This window comes from Aulostomus chinensis, chromosome 9 (assembly GCF_037954235.1).
Source record: "Aulostomus chinensis isolate RoL2024-O1b breed Wild chromosome 9, RoL_Achi_v1.0, whole genome shotgun sequence".
In the NCBI taxonomy this organism is placed as follows: Eukaryota; Metazoa; Chordata; class Actinopteri; order Syngnathiformes; family Aulostomidae; genus Aulostomus; species Aulostomus chinensis.
Window position 1 is genome coordinate 26612626 of NC_141328.1, and position 14323 is coordinate 26626948.

General features: G+C 47.3%; 2 protein-coding genes across 4 annotated transcripts; one reads left to right on the top strand and one right to left on the bottom strand.

Annotated features, from left to right (window-relative positions):
* Positions 1-314: 314 nt before the first annotated feature.
* Positions 315-1998, top strand: lhfpl5b (LHFPL tetraspan subfamily member 5b). Its single transcript, XM_086212785.1, has 2 exons — positions 315-723; positions 1751-1998. Exons 1-2 carry the CDS (start codon positions 315-317, stop codon positions 1996-1998), a joined length of 657 nt encoding a protein of 218 aa, XP_086068911.1.
* Positions 1999-3189: 1191 nt separating this feature from the next.
* srpk1a (SRSF protein kinase 1a) lies at positions 3190-14144 on the bottom strand. 3 transcript variants are annotated; one of them, XM_086214669.1, is made up of 17 exons: positions 13805-14144; positions 13137-13191; positions 10572-10699; positions 10339-10447; positions 10093-10180; positions 9813-9902; positions 9257-9361; positions 8443-8608; positions 8309-8334; positions 7966-8191; positions 7475-7876; positions 7220-7320; positions 6845-6952; positions 6598-6667; positions 5528-5620; positions 4647-4739; positions 3190-4504 (listed from the first exon to the last, which is right to left on the bottom strand). In XM_086214669.1, exons 1-17 carry the CDS (start codon positions 13815-13817, stop codon positions 4320-4322), a joined length of 2058 nt encoding a protein of 685 aa, XP_086070795.1. In that variant the 5' UTR covers positions 13818-14144; the 3' UTR covers positions 3190-4319. The 3 variants fall into 3 exon arrangements, with proteins under 3 accessions (XP_086070795.1, XP_086070794.1, XP_086070793.1); XM_086214668.1 differs by lacking the exon at positions 5528-5620 and having other exon boundaries at positions 13805-14140; XM_086214667.1 differs by lacking the exon at positions 4647-4739 and having other exon boundaries at positions 13805-14140.
* Positions 14145-14323: the final 179 nt, after the last annotated feature.

The following is a 14323-nucleotide window of genomic DNA, read 5'->3' on the forward strand; positions in this document are numbered from 1 at the left end:
TCACAAGTGTGGAGGATTAAACCTTCGCAATAACAAACCAAACACAAACTGTCCTGCTGGAGCCGGTCCTCACCTCCGACGTCACGCTGGGTCCTGAATTAAAGATGAGGCTGCTGTCCAGGGTGCTGAATCCTGCACCGGGTCTGTCCATGCAGAGCAGCAACAGGTGTGTGTGTGTGTGTGTGTGTGTGTGTGTGTGTGTGTGTGTGTGTGTGTGTGTGTGTGTGTGTGTGTGTGTGTGTCAGGTAGATCTGATCAGGGAATATAAGCCACGCCAGGCTGCCGGGTGTTCAGTGGAGGTTGACTTGGTGGACATGGATCTGCTTCCAGCTCAGGAAGCTGCCAAAATCTACCACACCAACTATGTGAGGAACTCCCGGGCCATTGGCGTCATGTGGGCCGTCTTCACCATCTGCTTCGCCATCATCACCGTGGTGGTCTTCATCCAGCCCCACTGGATCGGGGACAGCGTCAACACCCCGCAGGCCGGATACTTCGGCCTCTTCCACTACTGCATTGGAAACGCGCTGACCTCAGAGCTCACCTGCAAGGGCAGCGTGCTGGACTTCGCCTCCATCCCGTCCCCGGCATTCAGGACGGCCATGTTCTTTGTGGGGACCTCCATGCTGCTGGTGGTGGGCACCATGGTCTGCTTCAGCCTCTTCTTCTTCTGCAACGCGGGGAGCGTCTACAAGATCTGCGCCTGGATGCAGCTGGCCTCAGGTACGGAGATCCTTCCTTCCTGATGATGAGTTTCAGATTCATGGAAAAGATGAAAAAATGTCAAAATTCCATCCAAGCTGCTGTACCTGCTAACCGTATTTGACCCAAAACAAATTCAAGGCTTCACGTCCTTTTGATAATCATAAAAAAAAATTTAAATGCAAAATGATAAACATAATTTGAAGTGATAAAGATCCTTTTTTCCCTCTTGGCTAGAAAATGTAATCGTGTCGTTCTATTAATGTTAGAGGAGTTTTGATGAAATGTTGATGTCTTTTTTCAAGTGCATCATTTTGATCCAAATTCATTAAAAATAAAAGATTCTTTCTTTTGGCTGTAAATGTTGAGGCTTGGATGATTAAAGGAATATTAACCCTGCCAAAGAAACTCTCACAGCAGTCACCGACACACAGCAGTTCAAGAACTCTTATCAGCCATCTTTATAGTAAAGTCCCGGGTCAAAGGTCACAGTCTGTTAGGAAGCACTAAATAGTCAAGAAACTCTTCTTCTATGGTTTAAAACATTCTAGTCGCATATGGTAGACAAACACCAGAGCTGGAGCGGGTCTGCTCCTCTCAGCCCGTCCACGCTCTCCAGTTTCAGGCGGGGTCACTGAAGGTTCTGGTTTCAGTCCAGTCTCTGACACCTCTGGTGACGGATCGGTTACACGTAACGAGATCAGGTGTTGCGGTGGTGTGACTCCCACAAAACCTGTGATGGAGAAAAACAACCGAGAACAAACAACGACCTGACAGCGCGTGAAGCTGCTCGGCTCTGCTTCCAATCACAGCCGAAGTAGTGAGAACTCTGAGGAACCCCAACCAGAGGAGGGTTCAGCGTTGAAGAACTTCTGTTAGTGCACAAGGCAACCAGCACCAGTGAGCCTCCTCCGCCCCGCTGCACCCTTAACAACTTCCAGCTCCTGATGTCTCATCCTGCAGTGGAAGCTAAAAAAGCTCTCGCTCATAATTATCAATAAAACTAAGAGCTCACAAGGGCTCATTATTGCACCTCTTGCCCCCGCAGCTGTTCTGATGGTGATGGGCTGCATGATCTACCCGGACGGCTGGGATGCTGAGCAGGTGAAGACGATGTGCGGCCAGAAGACGGACAAGTACACCCTGGGGAACTGCACCGTGCGCTGGGCCTACATCCTGGCCATCATCAGCATCCTGGACGCTCTCCTCCTGGCCTTCCTCTCCTTCACCCTCGGAAACCGGCAGGACAAACTGCTGCCGGACGAGTTTGAGGTGGAGGGAGCGGGTGAGAGTTGACACAAACTCGTCAGAGAGGGGAAAGCCCACCTGGCGAAGGATCTGTCGGCTCCGATTCACGGTGTTCATTTCCAATATTCCCGTTTTTCCTCCCGTGACATGTTAACATGACTTCTTTAAAAAAAAAAAAAAAAAAGGCCTCGTTCAAGTCCTTTAATCCTGGAGGTTTAGGATGCAGGCTTGAGCCTCGCCGCTGAGGCGTGAGAGCAGAATTCCAATCACAGCAGCAGCATCCCTCAGCTGTTCCAGGGCCTCGGATCATCAGGGTGAAGGAGTTTCTCCTGTAAACATGTCTTTTCAAGGGTGCTTCAGGTACTTTCCTGATGGTTTGAGCTCCTGTTGTCTCACGATAGGCCCGAGACTGAGGATCCACTGCAGTTGTTTTAAAGTGCAAATGTGTGTTGATCTCCTCACGCTGAAGTTTATCCAAGAAACATTGGTTTTCCATCATCTTGTGGCCTTCTTGGTCTGTGGAATGATGCTTTTTTTGTGTTGTTTTTGTATGCGAGGTGCTGTTGAACTGAAGGTTAATAAAACAACCTGCTAAAAACACACAATCAAACACTCAAGTGTCTCACTGGATCTTCAGCCACTATCTGACAAGCTGATATTTCACAACAGATTTGGTTGCTAGTTGATATTTGTCATTTCTATGAATACAGGTTTACACGATAGTGACATTCTGTTCTGACTGGAAGAACGGACGGTCACTTTGAAAAACTGAACTCAGCAGAGCCGTCCGTCTTCAACTGCTTCTTTGACATTGGGACGCAGGTTGGCGCCTCAAGCGGGGAACCCCAAACTTCCCTTTTATCTGATTTAAAAAGTTAATAAAATCCATTTCCAAAATCTTTGGAAAATCCCATGGAGCATGTATTTGTTTTAGTTTCCTCATCAGTCGTGATGAAGCACTTGACAGCAACTTGACGGGTTGTTAAACGCGCGTTCATCATAAACTCAGCTGGTTTGGTAGCAGAGAATCACTGCACTGGGGTGGAAGGAAATGAACTCTGAAAACCTCCCAGCATCCTTGCGTCTCGTCACGAGCCCCGTCCTTGTCCTTACATGTTGCTTTTTATCATGCTTTCTTGTCTAACCAGGATTTCTTTCCCGTTTCCACATTCACACAAAGATGCAGCTTCAGAGGTCGACTTCCCAGCCGAATGAACACACTGGACACCGCCGCACTGTATGAACATCGGTTTTATTGAACGGTGTGTTGTACAGTTCCAACAGGGAGTCTATGCTCTTGAATCTGACGCTGATGTTCTGGCGTGGTTATCTGGGCCCCGTGGGTTCGTTGGTTACTTTGATATGAGCGATCTGGGACACCACGGCAGGACACCGGATGTCAACCGTCTCTATAGTAAAAACACCAACAGTTGGTCAAACATACAACCAAGCTCACACACATCTTCCATTCTTTATTAAAACACAGCTACCCAGCTAAATAGTTTTAGCTAAGATATAAGATTTGTTAAAAACTGTACATAACTGTAATATACATAAAGGCAAACTCTTTGGTACAGATATATACAGTTTATTTTCACTTTTTTTTCCTTTAAACTGGGCTTCATAACGGTGTTGTCTCCTTGAAACCTATAAAACACTAAATTCCTGAATTGTCACAGGTGCATGAGAATACCAGCCTCCCAAAAGAAAGATCTCTTTTCTGAAAGTTAACTAACCGCACAACATACCAGGTGACGGCGGGCGCCGTGCAACTGAGTAATGTGACCTATACCATCGAACGGTAACAGAGCAGCGTCTGTCTGCCAGAATGTTTCCAGTCAGTGTATCTGTCAGCCCAGTGTGCAGCTTCCTAAGCCTACTGTACAAATACAAAATGTATACCTTACATGAGTAGTACAAGAAAAATAGAAAAAACACTAATGAAGTTTTATGAGAAAAAAGTATTTGCCTCTAAGGGGACATGGCTACATATCCTTGATTTGTTTGGGGTTTAGTGCAGGAGTGTAACAAACAAGGATGAGTCACTAGCAGTACAACAGCAGGTTTGCTTAGTCGGAAAGGTGAACAAACAGAGCACAGCAGGTGGAGCCAGCATGACCACAAAGTAATATAATCCACTGGATTCCTGACATCGTCACACCGACGGAAGAACCAACAAATACAAAGCAAACATACACAGACGCCTTAGCTCATTAACGAGAACATAAGAAATCCAAAAAAACAAAACAAAACAATAAAACAAAAAGAGAAATAAATATTTGTCTGATTTGCCCAAACTGGAAAGTGATCTGTTGCAGTCTCTGGAGAGAACAGGGAGGGGAAGGAGGTGCAATACGTGGAGGTCTCCACTAGAGGGAGAGCCAGGGGTGGCGCAGGCACTCTGCAGCTGTGGCTCTCTTCTCAGGGATCAGCTCTAACATGGGGAGCAGGAAGTCGGTGAAGCACTCGGCTTCTTCGCGGGGCCACTCGTACTTGTCGATCAGCACCTCCAGCAGCCCCCACGGCTTCAGCTTGGTGATGTGTTTCAAATCTCCTGCAGAAAACCAGTCGGACGTCGGTGAGACCAACCCTCAATGCAAAGGAGCTCAGTGCAACACTACGAGCGTTGTGACACTAGTAAGACACGCTTATCAGGACGGACAGAAGGACTTTCATCTTTTACTGATACGTGTTACCTTTCTTGGTGAAAAAATCCTTGGAATATTTGCCAGTCAATATGAGTTTGCGTGGGACGCTTCCCAGCAGCTCAATGATCAGCGCTATATGGTCTACACAGAGGAGCCAGAGGGGACGACAGACAAGAAGACAAACACATTCATGAGACAGAGTCCCAGTCACGGGCCCGCCCCGGGGGGGTCGGAGGCTCCAGGAGGAGAGGAGGGAGGGGGTCGAGGCTGCCAGCAGACACGAGCCAGATAAGTGAAGAGGCCCAAATTAAACAAAAACCTGAGCCACCAGACATGATCAGGAGAGGAGGAGTGACCCTGACACCAAGCCTGACGCTCTTCATCCACTTCCACCCTGACGTTTATTACCTCCAGCAAAAAGTAACTCGTTTGTGTTAAAACAACTGATCTTGGGTTGTATTCACACTGATGTGCTCATCAAAGGTGCGGGGTGATGCCACGTCATGGATGCAAACTGCTGCAAAGATGATTTATCAAAGTGTTTGCACAACGGCATTCTTACAGCTTAATAGCTTTGAGTTGTGTGATCCAACGATTCTATCTAGCAAATTAGTTTTAACAACCCTTTCATTCCGACTCGTCCGTGGAGGAAGGGAGACTTCCCTCAGAGGGATGAAAGTACGGCTGGGAATCCAGCCAGCTCCTCTGATTCTAACTGAGCAGCTACTGAATGTGCCTCTGCCAGCTACTCTTTGGCAGAGCGGCTGACACTTAAATCAATGTCTGATGGCGCTGTTAAGGTCAGTATTCATTCACACCAACAACTTTGGCAGATCCAAATTTGCTGACAAAGAACTTCGCTCCCCTGCTCCTCCCCTTCCTGCCGTCCGCCGCTCCCGGAACAGGCCACAGACAGAGGGGCAGCGTACCTCTCTTGGTGAAGTATTCCTGTGAGTATTTCCCGCTCAGAGCATAGTGACGAGGGATTTTACCAAGCAACTCAATCATGAGAGCGAGGTGGTCTGGAAATGAGGCACATCGGAGAAGAAGAGAGGGGACGAGGGAAGCACAGAAACGTTTGGAGAGAAGGCAAAAGGGAGAGGGGAGGGAGAGAGAGATGGCAAACAGTCATGTGGAGTATTAGCGACCATGGATGACGACAGCCTGTACGAAGCACGGGTATCGACGTCTGTTATTATTATTAAACACTTTTAACATCTGAACATTTCTCAGCTCATTACTTTACGAAGACACACCGTTAAGAATCAGGCTGAAAAAAATAACGATTAAAGCTCAGCTGGCAAAGCCAAGCGCACAAACACTTGTCAACAGGAATGAGCGACATGGTGGAAATACACACACATTTTTTTTTAAAAAGACAGAAATAAAGGACAGTCATGCAGCAGAGACGAAGAGGTGATGTTCAGCAAAGAGCTGGTGAAGCAGTTCAACAGCTGCAGGACGTGTTAGCACACCGCCGCCTGGTCACATACCTGACACGCTGCAGCAGAATCGAGTCAGAGCAGAAGCCTCAAAGCTAAGCAGCGAGCCAACATTCACACAAAGAAAGCAGGAGCAGGAGGTGTGAGTGATGAGAGGAGAGAGGAGTGAGAGGATGAGGAGATGGCCCCGTCTCCAGTGTGGCAAACGTGTGGTTTAGGAGTGTTAAGAGAGGAAATAACCACAGGAATATTGTACATGTTCAACCAGGTGACAGCACTGTAGTCATAGTCAGTTAATGAAGTGCACCTCTACTCATTTGCAGCAGGTTGTCATGCTGACTGAACAGATGTGTCGGAGAAACACTCAAAAGAACCCATAGCGAAAATTAAACACCAATCAGGGCGCATTTAATAGAACAAAGGTTTCCCCGCGAGCAGTCATTTACCTCAAATAAAATACTCCCATCAGTGTGATAAGCATATTAACAACGGCTACTAAAATATAAAATATAACTTTAGAAAGATGAGTGGACAGGAAGAGCAAGTTCTGGATTTACCTTCATCCCTGGAATAATCCTCCCCAGAATGTGGTTCAAACAAGTAGTCTCCTGTGGCGAGTTCAAAGGCCTGAGGAAACAACACTTGGCATCAATAACTCAAGAATTCCCACACACGGTACGACAGGATGGATTAACCACAGCTAAACGAATCCCTTCTATTAGCAGCTCGGCTCAGGGCGCTGCCGGGGCCTCGTCAGGCTACACTGAAGCCTGATATCTGAGTGTCTGGTGGATGATCTCTCACCATGCAGGCTGTGCTCCAGATATCAGCTGGAGTGCTGTATCCAGCACCAATGAGGACCTCTAAGGACCGGTACTGCCGTGTCTGGATGTCCTCTGTAAAGTGCTTGTGCTGAGACAGAGAGAGACAGAGACAGAGAGAGAGACAAGAATTCTAAAACAGAAGATTCTCATCAAACATACTTGAGTATGTGTGGGCCCAAAAGAGCGGGTGGCTGCATCAACACTTCATTAATAAACCTGAATCAATAGAAGATGTATCAGAGCTGGAAGATTGAGGGATTAGTATTTCAGTAGGAGGATGATAGCGGATGTATCCCTGGCGGGGAGGGCTGATGTTTCACGAGGACGTCCCTCAGGTCATTAGTGGAGTACTCACCACCCAGCAGGCATTTCCCAGGTCTGCGATCTTGACCTTGATCTTGTCTGAATTGAGCGGATCCAGGGGGTTAACTAGCAGGGACCCGGCAGTTTGCTTGTCTAAATCAGAGCAGAGAGGCAGAGGGAGGGATGAGAATGGACAAAACATCCTATAAAGAGGTTCAAAAATGAATATTTCAAAAGTTCACATGGCCGAGCTTTTATTAAACCACCAAAGCAGCCCAGCCACAGCAAACAGCTTCCACAAACTGACCGTTTCTGTCCTCGGCTCTGTATTGACAGATGTGCCGCCTGTCCTCTCCCTCCTCCAGACAAATGCTCCGCTCTAGTTCGCCCTCCTCCAACCCGGCAGGCAGGCTTCTCACAGTGGCGTCGCTGCTGTGAGCATCCCTGCCTTTGCTCTCCACCTCAAGCCCCTTGAGGTCGTCAGAGTCCACGCCGTTGCAGATGGAGTGGACGGCGAATTCCTTGTCGTCCCCTTCTTCACAGGCACATTTCTCTGTGGCCTCTATGTTGCCATTGTGTTGGTCTTCATCCCTCCAGTAGGGCTGCCCCTGTTCCTCCTCCTCCTCCTCCTCCTCAATGTGGCCATTACAGTTCACCTCCGTCACCCCATCTAGCCCCACCCTCAGGAGCTCAGCGTTACCACGGCTCTCTGAGAGCAGCAGGAAAGGACACACGACTGTTCTGATGACTTCATGACTGTGTTACAGCATCGTTAGCCCTGTGGAGTTCACATTTTACCTTCCGTTTCCTCGTTTCCTCCATCCAGAAGAGACACCTGTCGGAGAGGAGCACAGGCCCGCGCCTTCGGAGACTGCAGCTCCACATCTTCGTCCTCCTCTTCCTCACGTGGATCCGTGGTCTTTTCCATCTCCTCCAGGTCCATGATGCACTTTTCTAGCAGCTCCGCCTGACGCTTCTGCTTCTTTTTTAACTTCTTCTTCTTGTTTTTGGACATTTTTACAGCCTGTTAGGGGAAAGAGGAAAATACAAGGGAGCCCCGCATTGATACTTGTGGGACTTCTATGAATGCGGGAAACATTGCTGTTCATTTCAGAAACTCAACGGGAAAAAAAGATGTTACCTGTTTTGGAGCAGGCGCTGTGCTTACTGGAAGAGAATATCACATAAGAACAAACAGTTACGACACAGCACTCATGTCTGAGTGTAAATAAGTGTGTGTGTGTGTGTGTGTGTGTGTGTGGGTGTGTTTCATACTCGCTGAGCCAGAAGGAGGAGGCGCCCCAGCCCTCTGCCACTCTGTTGCTTCAGCTGCGAGCTTCCGGACGTAAGGCTCATCAACACTCATCAAGATGTTCTCCGGCTTGATGTCTGTGTGGATGATCTGACACTTTGTGTGCAAGTAGTCAAGACCTTGCAGAACCTGGAATGCAGTCAAAGATTATTACTAAATTACTATGCAATATTAATTTTTCATTTGTTATGCAAGATTTTCATATCCCTCAAATGCATATAATACATAGGGGTGTGAATTATAAGTGATTCTAAATAAATTCGAACAAACAGATGTTGTGATACGTCAAAATTAGCCACAATGCAATTTTACAAAATGTGTTACGTTTCTGTGAACATACAAAACAAAATAAACCCCGAACCCTTGACTAATACATTTCACATCCAGCAGTGATAAACACGGAACAACAGCCACACGGAGAGAAGCAAACTAGTCGCCAGGACCCCTTGCATGTCCATGTGCTTAACCCAAGCCGGTAAAATCATGTTACCATGCATGCAAGGCTATAAATGGCGGCTTAGAACACTGCACGCCGCCACCTACAGATTCAAGGCTGAAATACACCAGGCGCGGGCGCAGCGGGACACAGCTGAAACAGCTTCCACAACGATCAGTGAACCTGCTTTGTTTAGAGGCGGGTTTGATTTGTACTTCTGAAAACTTCAGTTATCAGAAAATTCTTCCAAAAGGTAAATTGGCGTTTACTGGTTTGTGACGTTGCGGAACCTGCTCCTGGGCTCGCCACCGCTCCTCGTGACGCAGAAGCTGTGACCTTACCTGTTTTATGATGCTCTTCACACACGGTAGCGGCAAACCCTGGTAATTCGATTTGATGATCCACTTTAATAAGTGATGCCCCAACACCTCAAATACCATGCAGACATTTGAAGGGCTGCAGTTAAGAGAGAATAACGCCGTACAAGCGAGTCCAGCGAGCTCAGCCTTCGCCCTCCTCTCAAACCACATGATGACACCAACACCACGGCCACAAACATCCATTTCACTAAAAATGACTGTGTTCCAAATAAAAAACAAGATGGACTATGAGGAGCTAGCAGAAAGGCAAATCCTTGTCTCCTCACAATGGGAACAGAGTCCATCAGCCTTTATTAGCAGGTTTATCTGGGTATGCAGGTGCAGGCAGTGGGTAAGTGGATACAAATCAAAACTCAGTGCTATCGAGCTAATTTCAAGTGCCAACCCTGACATATCAGACCAGTGAGGCGGTCAAAATGCTATCTGAATAAAATTTTCAAAAACCTTCCAACTCTCTTCAGAGCCTGCTAGCCGAGCCGAGGCTGGAAACCGTTCGTGACACTTGGCTGTAAAGGATATGAGTTCCGTTGACGCCAGAGATCTTGAAGTCGTCCAACATCTGGACCACCATTTCTCGTTTGGGATCATTGGGATCTGAGTTTCTTACCTGGACACAAAGAAAGAGAATAACACACTTAAAACTTTCAGCATTTACACAACGGACCAAGACACCTTTAGCATGGACAAACACTCTTAACTCACCTGTGAAAAACTGCAAGAATACACACAAACACACACCTGTGCGATGTGTGTGTGTTTGTGTGAGATTACAGTGAGAAACTCACTGATTTACTTACAGATTTGAGGAGTTTGATCTCATCCACGGCCGTCTCCGTGTAGTGCTCTGCACTCTTAACCACCTTCATTGCTACAAACCTCTTCATCCTGCAACCAGACACAGCAAGTTAGCGTTTGCTAACAGGAAGCACGGTGCCAAGGTCTGACCACAGTGTGAGAGTTAGCGGCAACTCAATCTGTTTCCAACTCCAGGCCTCAAAAACAAGACAAAACAGAAAAACATGCAACAAAACACGGTGTCGTACTGGATGTCCCAGGCGAGCCACACAGTGGAGAAGTGTCCCCAGCCCAGCTTCCGGATTACATGGTATTTCCCATTGTAAAGGTCACCAACCTTTACATGGTGGTAGCCACCTAGAGGAGGAAATACCGGTTAGACAGCTCAGCACCCAAAGAGTCTGTGATTGCAACCTCAGAAAGCAAAGGTTTGGCTATATCTAAACCACTGATGGGTAACCCTGAGTGAGGCAGGACTCACCTTTGCAGTAGTCATTAGGATCTTCCTGCTCCTCATCATCGGAGCCAAGAATCTCCTCAGCTTCCTCGGGCTCCTGAGGCGAGGCTTCTGCCTGGGGCTGCTGTCGGCTCCTGGCATTGACTGGCGGCCTGATAGTGAACCACGAGAACACAATAATCATATACTTAAAGACACAGCATCCCAGAAAAACGATTCCCTCCCTGAGATTCAAAGGTCTCCTCTTGCCAATTACCCGTCATTCAGTCACTGGAACTGCAAATATTCAACAAGAGTAACAAAGACTTTACAGAGTTGCTAAACTGTTCACCAAAAGAATGGCTCTCCATGTACTACGAGCCTCCATCCAATTCAACTAAACACACCCAAATCCTGCTTTACGCATTACAGGTAACAAACACAGCGAGCAGCAGAGCTTTCCGTCTCACAGTAAATGGACTGCATTTATACGGCTCTTCTCTAGACTCAAAGTCATTTCACAACACACTCCCATATTGCTGGGTGTAAACTGTACAATGTACCGACATTCCTTCACTGACAGCAAAGCCATCGGAAGCCATTAGGGTTTCTGAATCTCACTCAAGGACACTTCAGCACCATCTCTAAAAGAAGCAGGGATCGAACCAGCAACCATCCAATTACAACACATCCTCTCTGCCTCCTGAGCTCAGGGACAGTTTAACTTTAACCCCTGTGTGAAAAAGGAGAAACTCACACGGTGACTAAGTTCACAAAATACTGCTGTGTGACTTGTGGTTTTTAGACAGAAATGGAAATTGCTGCGGGAAATTTTCAGCAACAAGAATCAAACTCCTGGTGTAACTTTCAACTTCGCAATCCCAGAGGCTGTGAGTGACAAACGCAAGCAAAGGTATCAAAAAGCTCCCGTGACAACAAATATCAGCGACTGAAACCTCGATGGCATTAAGATGGTGTTCAATGTAACGTTCAGAAGCCAGTCAAGCTTCGGTAATATAAAACCCAGTGTTGACATCATAACGGCCAGTAACAGGAGTCGACTTCCTTGAGTTGACAGCCTTGCACCTAAACCCTCTGACTGCAAGGTTCCCCGGCGGAGAAAATTAGGCAGTCGCCAACCGTTCACAGATTATCGACAAAGCAGAAGCACAAAGCGAACAGTGGCGTCATTACTCCTAATAGCTGACAATTAGGGCGAGCTCACAGACACCACATCTGCGCCAACGTTTCAAACCTGCACACATCCAGAGATTCAACATGTCCAGGATTGCAAATTATCTCAGCAACAGACACGCTGACTTCCCCGGGGATAAATTACTGATTTTTACCTGGTGCTCGTTTACACACACACGAGTCACCCTGAGAAGTGCATTCAAATTCGATGTGTGTGTGTGTGTGTGTGTGTGTGTTTTGAGATTTCCCTAATGCCTATACAACACAAACAAAATACACACTTGAAGAGCTGCCAGGCTAAAGATGGTCAACCTGTCTGCAGAACTTGCACCCACACAAAAAAAAAAAGGTTCCAGTTTATATTGAGAGGTTTTTGAACATTTGTAGCAACTTCTAAATAGACTCTATTGATACTGATATAACAACAATTTATTTTGTAACTACAAAAAAAAAAGAAGTTTTTTTTTTTACTATTACATCAGTAATTGTTTAAAAAAAAAAACTGAATGGGCAAAATGGTCTCAGTCCCTCTCTGAATGACCCAGAGCAGTGGCACGGATGACAACCTCCGGTGACCACTGCAATAGACTGACACCTTTCTCTAACGTTTCCAGAAAAAACTGAACACTATAATCCTCGTGTGTGTGTGTGTGTGTGTGTGTGGGGGGGGGGGGGGGGGTGGCAGGATTGTTGTATTCCACTGCATTTATGTTATTAAAGTGTAGCTAATAAAACTGGTGAGTGAAGAGCGTTTAGTGCAGCAGGGATGACTGTGTCACGCAATGTAACCGTTATTTCAGAGAAACACCATGCTTGGGTGGGCTGATGTGGGCTTCTTCATTCTCTGGTTTTAAATATAGCTCAGGCCGTTATATAACACTCTGGAGGATGCCCCTGATGGCATGATTAGTAGATTGTTAAGTTCACCACAACAATCAGCACTGGAGATCAGCGCGTCAGTTGGCTTTTCTTCAGCCTTCTATGCTGCATTATCTGAGTGCAACCCATCGTAAATGCCGTCACATCAGGACATGGCGGTGGGTGTCAGGTTGTTTATTTCAGGCGGCAGCGTGCTGCACATTCTAAGCAGATACTTTTCAACGTATATCTTTTTTAAAGACAGCTGCCCAAAGCTTTAGGAATACTGTGACTGGACTCATTTGATCCCCATGCAAACGTGAACAAACGGGAGCCTCTTGTTATATTTGTCGTGCACAGACAAGATGGATGTGTGCAGGCGTGCGGTCAAGGACCTGTGTAAGTTTCAACATCTAAACCATAGGAAAACAGCAGCGCAACCGAAACACAAACACACACCCACACACCTCTGACAGCGTCTTCTCAGACAGACAGACAAACACACACACACACGCTCGCGCGCCATTACACAACTTGAACCAGAATTTTAAAACTCACTTTTTGCTGGTCTTCTTTGCTTTCCCCCTCTTTTTCCTCGCCTGGAGTGCCAAAACTGTCAAGAGAGAAAAAAAAAAAGACTTTTCCATTGTCTGGTAGCCGTTGGTTGTACAGGCTTGATGACACTTGGGTGCAGAGGAATAAAACTGCCTCCAGCTCATCGACCCGGTTGTTGTGCGCAGGTATTATATCACACTTGCAGGTATTTAAAACATAAAAGCAAGGCATCGCTCTGTCTGCCGGTTAGCCGGTTTGATATTGAAAGCCTTCTAATGTTAGCCATTGACGTTCACTTACATCATTGAGCACCCGTGCAACGACTGTCTAAAGTCACTGACATGAGGTAAACTCAAACATGAGGGCGACCAGCTGGTGGGTTAATACAGCCACAGTGAATGTCGGTGTTCTGGGTGGTGTATAAAAGAAAGAGCTGGAATCCTAGCTAGCTAATCCCAACATGTTCCGCTGATGCTAAAGCTAACGTCTGGAGAGCTAGCTCGCTCCGGCTCAACAGTGCGTGTCAGACGCGTTCAATTAAAGCCCCCAAACGCGTGTGGCCCCACTAAAGCCGACATTTGCGACCGCGCAGGGGTCATAAATGCAGTGCCAACCCACGCACGGGCCAATGCTGCTCATGCTGCGCGCGGCGTGTCGCTGTAAAGGTTTACCTTTCCTCTCCATGTTGGCTGGATCCGTAGCCTAGCCGTTAGCTCCACCGCCAGTGATCGAATGTTCTACGCATGCGCGCTGGGTAGTTTTCGCTCAAGTGGAGCTTCCCCAATGAGGTTTCCACCTGCGCAACGCCGAGGCGCAGGGCGACGACGCGACTAATCTTTAATCACTATGCGGGACATTCTTTTACTGTGCGCCTGCTGCTGACGTCCTACACTGGTTTGATTAAATTAGACCAGGAAACAAGTGACCACTCGGAGACCGAAAATGAAGCGGCGGTGCGGGCAGAAACGGGGCCAGGCGGGGACTCGGGTCTTCACCACCCCTCCACACCCCAGCGTTTGCAGATGGGGTCCATATGGAAGCCTGACTTTTAATATCTGGAAGGTGAACGCAGCAGTCTCAGCGAGCATCCCTCTCACTTTGGTTATTGGCACATGGTGACCGTGCACATAATTAGAAGTCTCCTGTTGGAAAAGCAAACTACAATCCAACTAAATTTCTAAACAGCCGCA